Raw genomic sequence first — 17,709 nt, 5'->3', positions numbered from 1 at the left:
TTGTGTAGCTTACCTTCGCTCTGTCTCTCTACCTCCCTTTCCCTCTCACAGTCTAGAGTTTGGTAATCACAGTTATCTCCACTATACTCTAAAGCAGGTTAGCGTTTTTGGTTATGAATCTTGTTCTGGAGGCAGCTCTGCAGAGTTGTCAGTTGCTGGCACAGCCACAAAATCTAACCACGCTGCTAATCCTAATGCCTAAACAACATTTTTGTTTTCAGGAATTTTTACAATATAACCAATTTTGACTTTGCAGCTGACCTATGTAATGGGAAATCGCTTCTTTCTGCCTCCAGGACACGACTCGTGACAATAAACATCAACCTTCTACTCTGTATGCGCTTCACTATCCACGCATAATTGAATAGAGTCCAGTTGATTTGAATGCTGCACAAGTTGACATATATGTTAAAAAAAAAACATAAGATATGGCGACATCTGGTGGTATGTGGTGACTCCTTTTCCGAATATATCTAATTTAAGCAGTGGTGGACGTGGCGATGACGTCAGTATCCGGAAATGACCCGGATTCAAACTTTCATTCCCGGCTTGGTAAAAACATAGAACGATCTGTGAATTCTTGTGGATTTTTGCTAATAGTAAGTTGAAACTGATCACGTTTATCGAGGGAACCTATATATATACACATTTGATTGATGTTGTGATGAGAGAGTTTTCTTTATTCAAACAAAACATTCAAGCCACATCTCTAGGGTAAACTAAAAATCAGCTGTGATGGAGTCGGCTCTTTAAAACTAGCTAACGTTAGTTAGTCAACGGTAGCTTGGCATAACTAAATAGCTCAGTACCTAAGAACATTTAAATGACAACAGATATCTAGCTAGCTATAATTTTATATTTCATCACTGTCAGATAAGCTGTATGTTAGCATTTCGTTTGTGTTGCCGTGGTAATGATGGATTTGCTAACATTAGCTTACTTATTACTAGCTAGGCACATAAATGGCGGTGGGGAGACTTGATTGCTAAAGAAATTGGCCAAGCTCCGATTTGTTGGGGGAAACTGAGACAACGTATTGGTAGCTAGATGGGTAGCCCGGGGCCCGACAACCTAGCAAACTGTCACTTGAAATTTTTTGGTTATGTTACTCCTATCATATTACAGATACATTGAGAATGCCCGTGTGCATCATTGGACACGGATTGACGCCTCGCAGTTAGGAGTTGACATCAGGAGGTGTAGTGACTGTTTCCAAGGAGCACGGACCGGTCTATAGTACACTACCGATATCTTTCAGACGTCAGACCCTTCCTCCTTGGCGTGCCCAGTGCAGGCTGGTGATATACAGGCAGCAGGATGACGTGCAGGGATCGAACCAACGAGTTCCAGTCGGCCTGCAAATCCCTACAGAGCAGACAGGTATGTAGGTATGGGAGAGGCAGTGGCGATTTTAGCATGTAAATCTTGGTGGGGCAAGAATTTTTTTTTTGGGGGGGGGGGTGCATGCCAGCAAAGCCACAACACTAAACAATACATTAACTGCACTATAACGGTGACAAACGGTGCCCACAAACTGTTAGGGCCTACATCATCATTATTATTATTATTGTTTTTTTCTTCACCTTTATTTACCCAGGTAGACCAGTTGAGAACAAGTTCTCATTTACAACTGCGACCTGGCCAAGAAAAAGCAAAGCAGTGTGACACAAATAACAACAGAGTTACACATGGAATAAACAAACGTACAGTCAATAACACAATAGAAAAGTCTATATACAGTGTGCGCAAATGAGGTACGATTAGGGAGGTAAGGCAATAAATAGGCCATAGTGGCGAAATAATTACAATATATCAATTCAATACTGGAGTGATAGATGTGCAGAAGATGAATGTGCAAGTAGAGATACTGGGGTGCAAAGAAAAAAACCAAAAACAATGAGGTAGTTGGATGGGCTATTTACAGATGGGCTATGTACAGGTGCAATGATCTGTAAGCTGCTCTAACAGCTGATGCTTAAAGTTAGTGAGGGAGATATGAGTCTCCAGCTTAAGTGATTTTTTGTTGTTGTTGCAATTCGTTCCAGTCATTGGCAGCAGAGAACTGGAAGGAAAGGCGGCCAAATGAGGAATTGGCTTTGGGGGTGACCAGTGAAATATACCTGCTGGAGCGCGTGCTCCAGGTGGGTGCTGCTATGGTGACCAGTGAGCTAAGGCAGGGCTTTACCTAGCAAAGACTTATAGATAACCCGGAGCCAGTGGGTTTGGCAACGAATATGTAGTGAGGGCCAGGAAACGAGAGAATACAGGTCACAGTGGTGGGTAGTATATGGGGCTTTGGTGACAAAACAGATGGCACTGTGATAGACTGCATCCAATTTTCTGAGTGGAGTGTTGGAGGCTATTTTGTAAATGACATCGCTGAAGTCAAGGATCGATAGAATCGATAGAATACAAGGGTAGTTTTACAAGGGTATGTTAGGCAGCATGAGGGAAGGAGGCTTTATTGCGAAATAGGAAGCCGATTCTAGATTTAATTTTGGATTGGAGATGCTTAAAGTGAGTCTGGAAGGAAAGTTTAGTGTAACCAGACACCTAGGTATTTGTAGTTGTCTACATATTCTAGTAGTCAGAACCGTCCAGAGTAGTGATGCTGGACGGGCGGGCAGGTGCGGGCAGTGATCGTTTGAAGAGCATGCATTTAGTTTTACTTGCATTTAAGAGCAGTTGGAGGCCACGGAAGGAGTGTTGTATGGCATTGAAGCTTGTCTGGAGATTAGTTAACATGGTGTCCAAAGAAGGGCCAGAAGTATACAGAATGGTGTCGTCTGCGTAGAAGTGGATCAGAGAATCACCAGCAGCAAGAGCGACATCATTGATGTATTCAGAGAAAAGAGTTGGCCCGAGAATTGCACCCTGTGGCACCCTCATAGACTACCAGAGGTCCAGACAACAGGCCCTCTGATTTGACACATTGAACTCTGTCTGAGAAGTAGTTGGTGAACCAGGTGAGGCAGTCATTTGAGAAACCAAGGCTGTTGAGTCTGCCGATAAGAATGCGGTGATGGACAGAGTCGAGAACCTTGGCCAGGTCAATGAATATGGCTGCACAGTATTGTCTTTTATCGATTGCGGTTATGATATCATTTAGGACCTTGAGCGTGGCTGAGGTGCACCCATGACCAGCTCGGAAACCAGATTGCATAGCGGAGAAGGTATCGTGGGATTCGAAATGGTCGGTGATCTGTTTGTTAACTTGGCTTTCGAAGACCTTAGAAGGGCAGGGTAGGATAGATATAGGTCTGTAACATTTTGGGTCTAGAGTGTCTCCCCCTTTGAAGTGGGGGATGACCGCAGCAGCTTTCCAATCTTTGGGGATATCAGATGATACGAAAGAGAGGTTGAACAGACTAGTAATAGGGGTTGCAACAATTGCAGCGGATCATTTTAGAGCGAGAGGGTCCGGATTGTCTTCCCCAGATGATTGTACTGGTCCAGATTGTCTTCCCCAGATGATTGTACTGGTCCAGATTGTCTTCCCCAGATGATTGTACTGGTCCAGATTGTCTTCCCCAGATGATTGTACTGGTCCAGATTGTCTTCCCCAGATGATTGTACTGGTCCAGATTGTCTTCCCCAGATGATTGTACTGGTCCAGATTGTCTTCCCCAGATGATTGTACTGGTCCAGATTTTGCAGCTCTTTCAGAACATCAGCTATCTGGATTTGGGTGAAGGAGAAATGGGGAGGCTTGGGCAAGTTGCTGTGGGGGGTGCAGGGCTGTTGACTGGGGTAGGGATACCCAGGTGGAAAGCATTGCCAGCCGTAGAAAAATGCTTATTGAAATTCTCAATTATTGTGGATTTATCGGTAGTGACAGTGTTTCCTAGCCTCAGTGCAGTGAGCAGCTGGGAGGAGGTGCTCTTATTCTCCATGGACTTTAGTGTCCCAGAACTTTTGGGAGTTTGTGCTACAGGATGCACATTTCTGTTTTAAAAAGCTAGCCTTTGCTTTCCTAACTGCCTGTGTATGTTGGTTCCTAACTTCCCTGAAAAGTTGCATATTGCGGGAGATATTCGATGCTAAAGCAGTACGCCACAATATGTTTTTGTGCTGGTCAAGGCCAGTCAGGTCTGAAGAGAGCCAAGGGCTATATCTGTTCCTTGTTCTAATATTGGGACATAAAGCTGCCCCAACAGCAGTCCCAACACCTTACCACTGCTACAGTTCATTCAGCCTCATTTACTGCCTTTAAAAAAAACATAGCTGATATTTCTGACTTGCTTAAACAAATGCGGTTTCTAATGACAATTGAGATGTGCAAACTATGGCAATAGGGGACGACAAGAGGATAAGAGGCTATCCATCATTTCGATTAAGACATTAATGAGCGAGAGACGACAGACGTAGTCAATATAACTCTTTGTTCAGCACTTTTGAAATGTACAGTGACAGAATTCAGAACGTGGAATATAAACAGACAATGAAAGTTCTTACAATATTCAATGATTACATTTCTCTTAAATAGGTTTTTAGCAAACAGGCACACACCTGCTGCGAACGATGTGTTTACAATACCGCGTTGGTGAAAATAGACCAAATTATTAGGGTGAGGCACATGGGGTAATAACAGCTTACTACACAACATACCATACAACTCTCCTTCTGTGGCCTCCAACTGCTCTTAAACGCAAATAAAACTAAATGCATGCTATTCAACCGATCATTGCCCGCACCTGCCCGCCCATCCAGCATCACTACTCTGGACGGCTCAGACTTAGAATACGTGGATAACTACAAATACCTAGGTGTCTGGCTAGACTGTGAACTCTCCTTCCAGACTCACATTAAGCATCTCCAATCAAAAATTAAATCTAGAATCGGCTTCCTATTTCGCAACAAAGCTTCCTTCACTCATGCTGCCAAACATACCCTTGTAAAACAGACTATCCTACCGATCCTTGACTTCGGCGATGTCATCTATAAAATAGCCTCCAACACTCTACTCAGCAAACTGGATGTAGTCTACCACCACTGCTCTCGTTGGCTGGCCCTCGCTTCATACTCGTCGCCAAACCCACTGGCTACAGGTTATCTACAAGTCTCTGCTAGGTAAAGCCCCGCCCTGGGTAAAGCCCTGCCTTATCTCAGCTCGCTGGTCACCATAGCAGCACACGCTCCAGCAGGTATATCTCACTGGTCACCCCCAAAGCCAATTCCTCCTTTGGTCGCCTTTCCTTCCAGTTCTCTGCTGCCACTGACTGGAACGAACTGCAAAAATCACTGAAGCTGGAGATTCCCATCTCCCTCACTAGCTTTAAGAACCAGCTGTCAAAGCAGCTCACAGATCACTGCACCTGTTCATAGCCCATCTCTATTTACACTTCCAAGTTGAATTACCGTTCAAAACGTGTTTTTCCCTGAGTTCCCAGTTGTCTTGAACTCAGTTAGCCACTGATTCCTTCCCAAACCACTCATTGTTGAATTAGCGACTTCCAACTTGTTGTCTGTTTGTGTAATGTTTATGTTCAATGGCCGATGAGCACCGAGACCGTTTTATCTGTCATTTCTTTTCATATGACAAGGATGGAAAAGGATTTGATTGTCGGCTTGATTGATGGTGATGACTGCTAGCTAAGATTTTGAAAGTATGATGTTGACAGTCCAAGCAAAGCTACTGTAGATTTAACGATGTCATTCTATCTGTGGCAAATGACCTTGAGCCTTCATGGATGGGCACTTCTTTTTTCTATTTGTTACTTTTACCCCTTTTTCTCACCAATTTCATGGTATCCAATTGGTAGTTAGTCTGGTCTCATCGCTGCATCTCCCGTACGGACTTGAGACAGGCGAAGGTCGAGAGCCATACATCATAAACCCAGTCAAGCCGCACTGCTTCTTGACACAATGCCTGCTTAGCCCGGAAGCCAGCCACACCAATGTGTCGGAGGAAACACAGTATTCCTGGCGACCATGTGAGCATGCATTGCGCCCGGCCCTCCACGAGTTGCTAGAGCGTGATGGGACAAGAACATCCCTGCCGGCCAAACACTCCCCATAACCCGGACGATGCTGGGACAATTGTGCGCCCCCCATGGGTCTCCCGGTCATGGCTGGCTGAGACAGAGACTGGACTCGAACCAGGATTTCTAGTGGCACAGCCTTAGACCACTGCGCCACTGGGGAGGCCGGATGGGCACTTCTAATATAACTCTAATCTTAGAATTGGCGATGACGTACTGTTCCATGAGTGACACACTTTTTTTTAACCTAAAAATGCAGGGCTGAAAACAGGTGGGGCTCTGCACTAAATGATGGGTCGCCACTGGGGAGAGGCAAGGGCAGTGATGTTGAAATAGCCATCTGATCAAAGCTGGGGGATACTAAACATAACCTATGGGAGATAGAGGAACCTATTCATTCCCCCTCTTGTAATCTGCCACAGATGATGTCTCTTTTAATCCCTCTTTCTCATTCTCTCTGTCTACAGAATGGTGTTCAGCACACCAAGCCAGCCCTCAGTGCTCTCAAGCAACGCAGTGACTTCACCCTCATGGCCAAGTGAGTCCCACTGCCAGCCAACTTGCTCACATTACACAGTTAATCCACTCAGGGGTGTAGTTGGCACCTGTGTCTGATTTGAAGTTTAGTAAATAGCCAGTTGTTGCCGTTAGTTTCTCTATGGTGTTTTAATCACATTGTAGCTCTGCATGATCTCTTTGGAATGTAGGCTGTTCTTTTCTGTTGTCTTATCATTTTACTGAAGGACATACTTTACATTCCACGTATGTACATGCACTAGCAGTTTCTTTTCACCGTGTTCATGTTTAGGCCTATCACTGTGATACCAATCTTGTGTTGTTTTGAATCTCTTCAGGAGAATAGGGAAGGACTTGAGTAATACATTTGCTAAACTAGAGAAACTCACTATATGTAAGTATATGTCAATATTTATGTTTCAATATTTATGAGTCAAATCGCTATTTGGAAAAACTCTGCGTTTTTCTATAGTTCTGGATATGTCTGTTTTGACCTTTTCAGTGGCTAAAAGAAGATCTCTATTTGATGACAAGGCAGTGGAGATTGAAGAGTTAACCTACATCATCAAGCAGGTGAGATTATTATAATTTTTTTAATTGACACCGATACAGGAAAAGCAGTCGGCTTTTTCTCGTTATGAACTATAAATCGCAAACACGATGACCAGTCAGTCAGGTGGAATCTCTATGCAAGTGACAGACCTAGCTGTTTTAGTGGACGAAGTCTGTGTTACACTGCTGTGCCCTGTTTGACTCCCTCCGCCTGTCTCCCACTATTCCCCTCGCAGGACATTAACAGCCTGAACAAGCAGATAGCCCAGCTGCAGGATCTGATTGGTTCACGTGGAGCACCCAGCGGCAGACACATCCAGACCCATTCCAACACCATCGTCATCTCCCTGCAGGTCTGACTGCCAGTGCCTCTCTACTGCATGATGTAACTGATGTGGATGAGTAAAAGGATGTAGCCATATGAAACCTGAGGCTTTATAAAATCAACAACTCCTTGTTTTGTTGCAGTCCAAACTGGCGTCTATGTCCAATGACTTCAAGTCGGTTCTAGAAGTAAGAACGGAGGTAAGATTCACTGGAATGTTCTGTCACTCTGGAACTTTCTGTCATTAAACCTCATAAAATCCTCATAATTGTAGGTTGCCTATATCGTTCTCATTTTCTCTTTCTCTAGAACCTGAAGCAGCAGAAGAACAGGAGAGAACAGTTCTCTCAGCGCCACGTCTCTTCTCCTCTCCACGCCAACAACTTCAGTAAGAAAACACACCACGTTTACTTCACCTTCAGCCTCTAATTCCGACACCAGATCACTTTACAAATGTCTCTGTGAATTCCAATCACAGAACTTTATTTTCTCTTCCTTCTAACTGACTATCGTTTCTCTCTCCTCTGCCAGAGAGTTCAGTGTTGATGCAGGATGAGTCAAGGAGTATGGGGGCTGAGGTCGCCATCAACATGGACAACCAGTCTAACCCTCTACAGCTCCAGCTCATTGATGAGCAGGTACAAACACTTTATTATCACCTGTATTGTGTCTGTCAGTGTTACTATAATGCTGTTTCTCTGTGGTGCAGGACTCATACATCCAGAGCCGTGCAGACACCATGCAGAACATTGAGAGCACCATCGTAGAGCTGGGCTCTATCTTTCAGCAGCTGGCTCACATGGTGAAGGAGCAGGAGGAGACAGTACAGAGGTGAGGGAGGGGGAGGAGAGCAGTATGATGGGGAAGCAGGGAAACAAGGTGGGTGAGGGAAAGAGGAGTTGAGGGAGAAAGAGATGCGGTGTAGAGGGGAGGAGGAGGGGAGAAATTGAGATGCTCGAGCACCGCCCGGTGTGTGTCACAAGCCCTATGTGTGTTTCCTCTCCCATGTAGGATTGATGCTAACGTGGAGGACACTCAGCTCAACGTGGACATGGCTCACACGGAGATCCTCAAGTACTTCCAGTCTGTGTCCTCCAACCGCTGGCTCATGGTCAAGATCTTCCTCGTCCTCATCGTGTTCTTCATCGTCTTTGTGGTCTTCCTCGCCTGAGCAGGGAGAAATGATAGATAAAGAAGTGGAGGTTGAAGAAGAGGGAGATGGAAAAGTTCATTGTCTTTTGACAGGTTGCGTCACTCCTATGAAACGCAAGTCGCTTGACCAATAGTTCAGACTGAGTCATGCTATCTGACATAAGACAATGGGAAATGTTGGGCTGAGACGAGGGGTTGCCACAGCAACAGGACAATGGGACAGGTGGAGTGTTATTGAACGGTCTGGGACTTGAGGTCCAGCAGCCCAAGAAATGATAGTATTCTGCTGCCTAAAGCCTTGGAGAGCGTTTCTGGAGTCACCCTAGCAGATCTATTCTGTTCCTACAGACATTGATGAAATACCCCTAATGAAAAGGATATGCTATCGGAACACGCTTTGTATAGTATAAACAGAATACTTGTCATTCTGTTCTTTGTTACTTTAGAGAATAATTCATCTTAAACATTTAATCAAAAATGACTTATTTAATGGTTTGATTCTGCAAACCTACTTTTGTTTCTTGGTAGATTTTCTTTTACCCCTCATGTAGCTTATTGTTGATTGGTTGTAAGACGGGGTGTCATCAACTTTCTCTCTGACATGAGGGCCAACACAACAGACTGGAGTTTTCTTGAATTGTAATCATTTCTTTTGATTTTTGTTCCTCATTATTCTAGTTTTATTAAAGAGAGACTTGAACAATTCTCCCTCAGTATCCTTCACGCCACACATGATTGGAAACTATTGTTGTTTTACTTTCTTTTTCTTTTGTTTCTTATTTGCCAAAAGGGTACTTTCAGTTTCAAAGAAATGTGACAAGACACCTGTGGTCTAAACTGTTTTATGACAGTACAGGATTAAAGGTGGTTTAAACTGAAGAGGACATTCCCTTCATAGCCCCAGTCATAAACACAATGTGACGAGTCAGACCCGAACAGTTTGTAACAGGTTACTTAATACTGTTATTGCAGATCTAACAGTTTAGATTGCCTGGTTTACCTGCCAGCAAGTCAGCTGGGGTCAGTCTGAATACTGTTGCCAATGGTTTGCATCCCAAATGGCACTCTATTTCCTATATAGTGCACTACTTTAAACAGAGCCCAAGGGCCCTGGACAAAAGTAGTACATGGGTTGCTAAAAATGGGTTGCTATTTGGGACCCTAATTAACAGGTTGTATGTCATTGGTTATGACAGGGTTATGTAGAGCTGAAAGTACCCTAGTGAAGTCTTTCTCAACCAAACTTCCCTGCAACTTGTCCGTTTGGACCTCACTGCTTTATTGGGGACTGTCCTCTTCATCTCCTCTCACTGAGGACAGATGTTTATGTACAGGCTATTATTTAATGACCGACCAGAACTTTTTTAATAAGAAAACACTCCTATTTCTTCCCTCTTTTTTTTGCCAAATGCCTTGACTTCTACAGTGTGTAAAGTGAAAATAGTGCTAATGTATTGGATAGAAGTGCATATTAAAAAAGAACAATGGGGAAGTTGTGCAAAGGACTGTAATTCTTTACTGAGTAAGAGGATTATAGAATATTGATTTAATGAATTGTTATAGAGTAACCATGCCAACCAAAGGACTGGAACTAAGCTATGCAGTAGTAATGGCCCCACAATAATCCACACAAACAAATTTATTATCAAGGATCTGTTGGAAAATAAGACCTGTATTTTCTAGTTCATTTTACATGCATTTCAAGTGTTAACGCATTGGGAAAATGTAATTCACAATAAAAAAACGAAATAGTATTGTATATCTGCTGGCTAAGCTTGCAATTCTACGCATATGTAACTGCATTATGTCTAAACAGTCAGTGGAAATCTGCTGAGGTGTGAGCTGTCCTCATGTTGCATCTCATCTTGACCTTCTCCCCTATCAATCTCTCATCTCCTATTCTCTTTCTCCATCCCTCCCTCAGCCATGTGCACTCTGTTCGATGGGGGTGATATCAGGCATGCTCATGCTCCTCCCCTTCCTGGCCGCTCTCGCCACGTTTGCTGCTCCCTCCTGCTGCTCCACCTCGTCTTCCTCGTACCAGCTCGACTCCTCCTGCAGGTTGCCACGTGACCCGCCCAGGCCCCCACCCCTGAAGGGAGCGGGGCGGAACTTGGAGCGGAAGGTTACAAAGGAGAGGCTCTTGCTGCGTTGTTTGTCCCAGCCGGCTGACCTCATCCTCATCTCCTCGTTCTCCTCTTCTCCCTCCACACAGTCACGTAGAACCGTGCGGAACAGACGAGCCACCTCGTGAACCTCCGGCTCAATCTCCGTCACCAGATTCCTGAACCTGGGGTAGAGGGCAAAGGTCAAAATGAGTTTGTGTGATACTGACAAAGGGATAAAAGGTGGCACCAAGTTCACTTTGGAGACATCAGAACCTGTTGAGAATGATCATGAATCCATTTCCATGATCTACCTGAGACATTCAGGATATGTGTTGTGTACATACACCTCTGACACGGATAAGGTACAAAATCCCACCTAACAATGACAGGGCCACACTGAGACGGTGGCACCCTGGCACACAGGTCCTGCAGCTCTATCAGGTCTCGGGGGGTCAGCTCATAGGGTTGGTGGGTGGGGGCAGTGGCCAGCCAGCTGTAGTCAGCGGAGGAAGAACTGCGCCGGCGCCGGCCCTCTTTTGTCACCCTTTCCAGGCGGATACGTTCGGTGCGCTTCACCATGGCACCCAGCTCCAGCATCAGAGTGTTGGTGACTAGTTCTTCTGCCGTACGCTGTCCAGGCACTTTCGGCTCCAGAGAAAACACTGCTGACCAGGGGAACATCTAGGGAGGGACAGAATTGAATCAACTTGATTTATTCCAGATGGGCAATTATTGAGAGAGGAATCAGCCATGGGGATGGGACCAATACAAGTTATTGAAACTGTTTTCATGCTGCAAACTCATGCTATTAATTTAAACACACTTAAAGTAAATGTTGTGTAATGTATCTTAATTGTTCAACTTTGTTTTAAAATCTTAATCAAATAATTGCTTCATTAGGTAGATAAACACGCCTGGGGATGTTACTTGATTGATAGAACTGTAAATACAGGTAATTAGATTCACTGAATCGCTTTCTGCTTTAGGCGACCTGCCTTTTTCACGACAATGTAAAAGTTAATTTACCTGTAGTCAAACAAAAGCTTGATAGCTTACCTTTTACAAAAGTCAATTATTGAGTAGTCTCCTTGTTGGTTATCTTATCAAGATGCAGACAATGCCTTCATTTCACAGTTCCTTTTTTTTTCTTTCTGTTGTCTTTGGTGTGCAGCTGCAAAATATAAACGGTTAAAAAGAAAATGTTGACTTTCACTCCTACACACCACTAACTGACCACCTTGCTACCTCGAAGGTCCGTGGCAGATAGGTATGTGTTCCTTCGTGATTGACAATGAATGTAATCCTGTATTAATATACAGAGTGATTGACAGGTCTTTTACCGGACTAACCTCATAAGCACACCTGGAGGTGTTGCTAGATGTGTCAGCCTGTACATATCCAGTCAGCCAACTAGAGCAGCGTAGCAGCAGGGGGTACCAGCAGTTTTGTTCAGTAAGCATCTGTCATCTGTGAATCAAAACAGACGCTGGACCTAAAATATACAGTAAAATATGAACAATATCCTCAGTGATGACAATGAGCATTTTCATGGAAGGAGGACATAGGCCTACCGTTTCATCACTGATCTGTGGCATTTAGACAGCACTCCAGAATGTTTTTGCTCAGATAATGGGCTAGAATAATGGCTCTGCTTGGATGCTGGTTGGTAAAGGAATGGTGTTGGTTTTGTCAATGATACTTGCATTTGATGAAGTTGAAATTGTAAACTTCAGATAGATTTGTATAGAACCTCTAGACTTATATTAGGCTGAGTGTGACATTGGCAAGGCATTTCTGCTCTTCCTGGAAGACCAAGGCACATACAGTGCATTCGGACAGTATTCAGACAAATCCAAATACATTTTTATTGGTCACATACACATGCTTAGCAGATGTTATTGCGGGTGTAGCGAAATGCTTGTGCTTATAGCTCCGACAGTGCAGTAATATCTTACAATTTATATCTAACAAATTACACAACATATACCCAATACACATAAATCTAGGTTGGAATGAATTAAGACTATATACATATGGACGAGCGAGGTCAGAGTGGAACGGACTAAGATACAGTAGAATAGTATAGAATACAGTATATACATATGAGATGAGTAATGCAAGATATGTAAACATTAAGTGAGTGAAATACCGTAGAATAGTATAGAAAACAGTATATACATATACAGCCTCTAATGTGCTAGTGATGGCTGTGTAGCAGTCTGATGGCCTTGAGATAGAAGCTGTTTTTCAGTCTCTTGTTCTCAGCTTTGATGCACCTGTACTGACCTCACCTTCTGAATGATAGCGGGGTGAACAGACAGTGGCTCGGGTGGTTGATGTCCTTGATTATCTTTTTGGCCTCCCTGTGACATCGGGTGCTGTAGGTGTCCTGGAGGACGGGTAGTTTGCCCCAGGTAATGCGTTGAGCAGACCGCACCATCCTCTGGAGAATCTTGCGGTTGTGGGCGGTGCAGTTGCCATACCAGGCAGTGATACAGCCCGACAGAATGCTTCAATTGTGCTTCTGTAAACACTTGTGAGGGTTTTAGGTGACAGGCCAAATTTCTTTAGCCTCCTGAGGTTCTGTTGCACCTTTTCACCACACTGTCTGTGTGGGTGGTCCAATTCAGTTTGTCAGTGATGTGTACGTCATGGAACTTGAAGCTTTCCACTTTCTTCACTGCGGTCCCGTCGATGTAGATAGGGGGGGTGCACCCTCTGCCAATGTGATGAAACGGTATTCAGACCCTTTACTCAATGCTTTTTTGAAGTACCTTTGGCGATTACAGCCTCAAGTCTTCTTGGGTATGACGCTACAAGCTTGGCACCTGTATTTGAGGAGATTCTCCCATTCTTCTCTGCAGATCCTCTTAAGCTCTGTCAGGTTGGATGGGGAGCATTGCTGCACAGCTATTTTCAGGTCTCTCCAGAGATCTTCTATCAGGTTCAAGTCTGGCCTCTGGCTGGGCCACTCAAGGACATTCAGAGACTTGTCCCGAAGCCACTCCTGCATTGTCTTGGCTGTGTGCTTATGGTCATTGTCCTTTTGGAAGGTGACCCTTTGCCCCAGTCTGAGGTCCTGAGCACTCTGGAGCAGGTTTTCATCAGGGATCTCTCTGTACTTTGCTCCGTTCATCTTTCCCTCGATCCTGACTAGTCTCCCAGTCCCTGCTGCTGAAAAACATCCTACAGCATGATGCTGCCACCACCATGTTTCACAGTAGGGATGGTGCAAGGTTTCCTCCAGACGTGATGCTTGGCATTCAGACCAAAGAGTTCAATCTTGTTTTCATCAGACCAGATTATCTTGTTCCTCATGGTCTGAGAGTCCTGTAGGGGCCTTTTGGCAAACTCTAAGAGAACTGTCATGGGCCTTTTACTGAGGAGTGGCTTCCGTCTGGCCACTCTACCATAAAGGCCTGATTGGTAGAGTGCTACAGAGATGATTGTCCTTCTTGAAGTTACTCCCATCTCCACAGAGGAACTCTAGAACTCTGTCAGAGTGACTATCGGGTTCTTGGTCACCTCCCTGACCAAGGTCCTTCTCCCCAGACTGCTCAGTTTGGCAGGGTGGCTAGCTCTAGGAAGAGTCTTGGTGGTTCCAAACTTCTTCCATTTATCAATGATGGGAGGCCACTGTGTTCCTGGGGACCTTCACTGCTACAGAAATGTTTAGATCTGTGCCTCGACACCATCCTGGTCTTGGAGCTCTACAGACATTATGGAGTATTTGTGTGTAGATTGTTGAGGGAGAAAAAAATGTAAACATTTAGAATAAAGCTGTATCTTAACAAAATGTTGAAAAAGGGAAGGGATCTGAACACTTCCAGAATGCACTGTATAAGACAACTGTCTCATTAGTGACATAAATAGTAACATCAACAACTATATTTAGATCATAATCATCGTCCTAATAACTCATACTAATAACGCCGACGCTGTTCCAGGTATCGTCGTCTGGATTTGAGCGTAATCTGAGATTAGGTCTATACATGAGGTAAAGCCGCCTCAATGCTGAGTGAAGTGGAAACCCAGCGGGGTTAGAGGAGTAACCACGTCTTCAGGCTACCCCATATAGACAGAAAGAGAGAGAAAGAGAGCAAGAGAGAGAGAGAAAAAAAAGAGTAAAAAAGAGAGCGAGAGAAATTTGTAGAGAGGAGAGAAAAAGAGGGAGAGAGAAAGAGACAGCTGGTGGGTGAGATTGCTGTAGCCTACTAATGAGAGAGACAGTTGGATGGATGGGTGGATGGGGGTAGTCACTCAGATGGCTTATAATGGATGACACACATGTTATGTAATCTGAACATAAGCGTTATAACATAATACTCCGGGGCATTATAATCATCTTTCAGATGCTTGTGTTTTCATATACAATGTAAAAAACAATGGGTTGTCCTTGAAGTTGGCAATGTCGGCAATTTATCAATTTGTATCTGTTTCACAAACTAGTCAGTTGGCCTAATGTGATAATATGGACATAACATGGACAAAGTTTGTATCCAGAGAAAAAAAATTATTCCTATTTTTTTAAATGATTGTAATTTCTGCAATGATTGATAATGGAATAACTTGTCTCAGGCTAAACAAAAGCTAAAGACCCCCTTTTGAAAATCTTTCTCTCTTAGATACCTACTGCAGCCCTAATACTTCACACGCAACATCCGTTCTGCCAGTCACATTCTGTTAAAGGTCCCCAAAGCACACACATCCCTGGGTCGCTCCTCTTTTCAGTTCGCTGCAGCTAGCGAATGGAACGAGTTGCAAAAAAAAACTCAAACTGAACAGTTTTATCTCCATCTCTTCGTTCAAAGACTCAATCATGGACACTCTTACTGACAGTTATGGCTACTTTGTGCGAAGCTTCCAGATTTTTTTTAATTCTACAACCACCTAAAAGGAATCGATTCCCAAACCTTCAACAACAAAGCCATCACCTACAGAGAGATTAACCTACAGAAGAGTCCCCTAAGCCAGCTGGTCCTGGGGCTCTGTTCACAAACACAAGGCCCCAGAGAGCTCCAGGACAGCAACACAAAAAGACCCAACCAAATCATGAGAAAACAAAAATATAATTACTTGACACATTGGAAAAAATTAACCAACAGAGCAAACTGGAATGCTATTTGGCCCAAAACAAAGAGTACACAGTGGCAGAATACCTGACCACTGTGACTGACCCAAAATTAAGGAAAGCTCTGACTAACTGTTCCTAGGCCGTCATTGAAAATAAGAATTTGTTCTTAACTGACTTGCCTAGCTAAATAAAGGTAAAATAAAAAAATAAAAATGTACAGACTCAGTGAGCATAGCCTTGCTATTGAGAGAGGCTGCCGTAGGCAGAACTGGCTCTCAAAAGAAGACAAATGTAATACCATATTAGAGAAACTTATTTCCCTCAGATTACACAGACCCACAAAGAATTTGAAAACAAATCAAATTTCTATTGGGTGAAATACCAGTGTGCCATCACAGCAGCACAATTTGTGACCTGTTGCAAAGGGCAACCAGTGAAGAATAAACAGCATTGTAAATACAACCCATATTTATGTTAATTTATTTTCAGTTTTGTACTTAACTCTTTGCATATCATTACAACACTGTACATAGCCGTAATTTGACATTTGAAATGTTCCTATTTCTTTGAAAGTTTTGTGAGAGTAATGTTCATTTCTGATTATTTCACCTTTGTTTATTATCTATTTCACTTGCTTTGGCAATGTAAACATGTGTTTCCCATGCCAATAAAGCCCTTTGAATTGAATTGTTGTCTCTACCTTGCCTTTGTGCTGTTGTCTGTGCCCAATAATGTTTGTACCATGTTTTGTTCTGCTACCATGTTGGGTTGATACCATGCTGTGTTGTTGCCATGCTACGTTGTCTTAGGTCTCACTTTATGTAGTGTTGTGGTGTCTCTCTTGTCCTGATGCATGTTTTGTCCTATATTTTTAATTTTTAAACCCCGTCCCAGCAGGAGGCCTTTTTCCTTTTGGTAGCCCGTCATTGTAAATAATAATTTGTTCTTAACTGACTAGCCTAGTTAAGTAAAGGTTAAATAAATACATTTAAAAAATAGTTTAATCATAGAGAATCGTCTTTCATCGCTAGGTGTCATCAGAGGTCTTCCTATGTCCCCCCTCTCTTCTGGCCATACCTCACCAACCCCTCTCTTCTGGCCATACCTCACCAACCCCCTCTCTTCTGGCCATACCTCACCAACCCCCTCTCTTCTGGCCATACCTCACCGACCCCTCTCTTCTGGCCATACCTCACCAACCCCCTCTCTTCTGACCATACCTCACCGACCCCCTCTCTTCTGGCCATACCTCACCGACCCCCTCTCTTCTGGCCATACCTCACCAACCCCCTCTCTTCTGGCCATACCTCACCGACCCCCTCTCTTCTGACCATACCTCACCGACCCCTCTCATCTGGCCATACCTCACCGACCCCCTCTCTTCTGACCATACCTCACCGACCCCTCTCATCTGGCCATACCTCACCGACCCCCTCTCTTCTGGCCATACTCCACCGACCCCCTCTCTTCTGGCAATACCTCACCGACCCCTCACTTCTGGCCATACCTCACCGAACCCCTCTCTTCTGGACATACCTCACCGACCCCTTCTCTTCTGACCTTACCTCACCGACCCCCTCTCCTCTGGCCATACTCCACCGACCCCCTCTCTTCTGGCAATACCTCACCGACCCCTCACTTCTGGCCATACCTCACCGAACCCCTCCCTCTCACGACAAATCGTTTTTTTGTTGGTTCGTCAGGCGGCACGAGACTCGCGGGTTTTAGCATGCCGTTGTTGAAATGAAATGCTAACACATTTTGAAATCATCATTAGACACGCGGCTGCTGAAATATTTACATTAAACTTGTAACTTCCACCACATGTGAAGGAACAAATCGAAGTTGTCGCGTTGGAGCATTTGGATTTCACATCAATATAAACAGGATTGCGACATAAATGGTAAGTCATCATAGCGAGCTAGCTGGCTAACGGCTAGTCTGGTTTGGCTAATTCAACTAGTTAGTTACATTGCTTGCATAATAATGCATGTGTAGAAT

General features: G+C 44.1%; 2 protein-coding genes across 4 annotated transcripts; one reads left to right on the top strand and one right to left on the bottom strand.

The window, feature by feature from the left end:
* The first annotated feature begins 485 nt into the window (after positions 1-485).
* stx5a (syntaxin 5A) lies at positions 486-10,018 on the top strand. 2 transcript variants are annotated; one of them, XM_021561630.2, is made up of 11 exons: positions 486-599; positions 1,126-1,380; positions 6,449-6,519; positions 6,836-6,891; positions 7,000-7,070; positions 7,286-7,402; positions 7,518-7,574; positions 7,684-7,762; positions 7,906-8,012; positions 8,084-8,205; positions 8,386-10,018. In XM_021561630.2, exons 2-11 carry the CDS (start codon positions 1,318-1,320, stop codon positions 8,543-8,545), a joined length of 903 nt encoding a protein of 300 aa, XP_021417305.2. In that variant the 5' UTR covers positions 486-599; positions 1,126-1,317; the 3' UTR covers positions 8,546-10,018. The 2 variants fall into 2 exon arrangements, with proteins under 2 accessions (XP_021417305.2, XP_021417307.2); XM_021561632.2 differs by having other exon boundaries at positions 519-599; positions 1,259-1,380.
* A 402-nt stretch (positions 10,019-10,420) lies between these two features.
* On the bottom strand, positions 10,421-17,334 carry zgc:162144 (RD3 domain-containing protein). Of its 2 annotated transcripts, XM_036943211.1 has the most exons (5): positions 17,274-17,334; positions 11,984-12,101; positions 11,691-11,805; positions 11,011-11,315; positions 10,421-10,816 (listed from the first exon to the last, which is right to left on the bottom strand). In XM_036943211.1, exons 4-5 carry the CDS (start codon positions 11,313-11,315, stop codon positions 10,447-10,449), a joined length of 675 nt encoding a protein of 224 aa, XP_036799106.1. In that variant the 5' UTR covers positions 11,691-11,805; positions 11,984-12,101; positions 17,274-17,334; the 3' UTR covers positions 10,421-10,446. The 2 variants fall into 2 exon arrangements, with proteins under 2 accessions (XP_036799106.1, XP_021417310.1); XM_021561635.2 differs by lacking the exons at positions 11,984-12,101; positions 17,274-17,334 and having other exon boundaries at positions 11,691-11,938.
* Between the last annotated feature and the right edge of the window lie 375 nt (positions 17,335-17,709).

This window comes from Oncorhynchus mykiss, chromosome 14, assembly GCF_013265735.2.
Source record: "Oncorhynchus mykiss isolate Arlee chromosome 14, USDA_OmykA_1.1, whole genome shotgun sequence".
NCBI classification, from domain to species: Eukaryota; Metazoa; Chordata; class Actinopteri; order Salmoniformes; family Salmonidae; genus Oncorhynchus; species Oncorhynchus mykiss.
This window is presented reverse-complemented; position numbering and strand designations above follow the sequence as displayed.

Excerpts from the sequence above, each read along its gene's own strand:
- stx5a (XM_021561630.2), top strand. The coding sequence starts at position 1,318 with ATGACGTGCAGGGATCGAACCAACGAGTTCCAGTCGGCCTGCAAATCC. Across the intron at positions 6,520-6,835 it reads GACTTCACCCTCATGGCCAA|GAGAATAGGGAAGGACTTGA; the intron begins GTGAGTCCCACT and ends GAATCTCTTCAG. Across the intron at positions 7,575-7,683 it reads TTCTAGAAGTAAGAACGGAG|AACCTGAAGCAGCAGAAGAA; the intron begins GTAAGATTCACT and ends CTCTTTCTCTAG.
- zgc:162144 (XM_036943211.1), bottom strand. The coding sequence starts at position 11,315 with ATGTTCCCCTGGTCAGCAGTGTTTTCTCTGGAGCCGAAAGTGCCTGGA. Across the intron at positions 10,817-11,010 it reads TGTGGCCCTGTCATTGTTAG|GTTCAGGAATCTGGTGACGG; the intron begins GTGGGATTTTGT and ends CCTCTACCCCAG.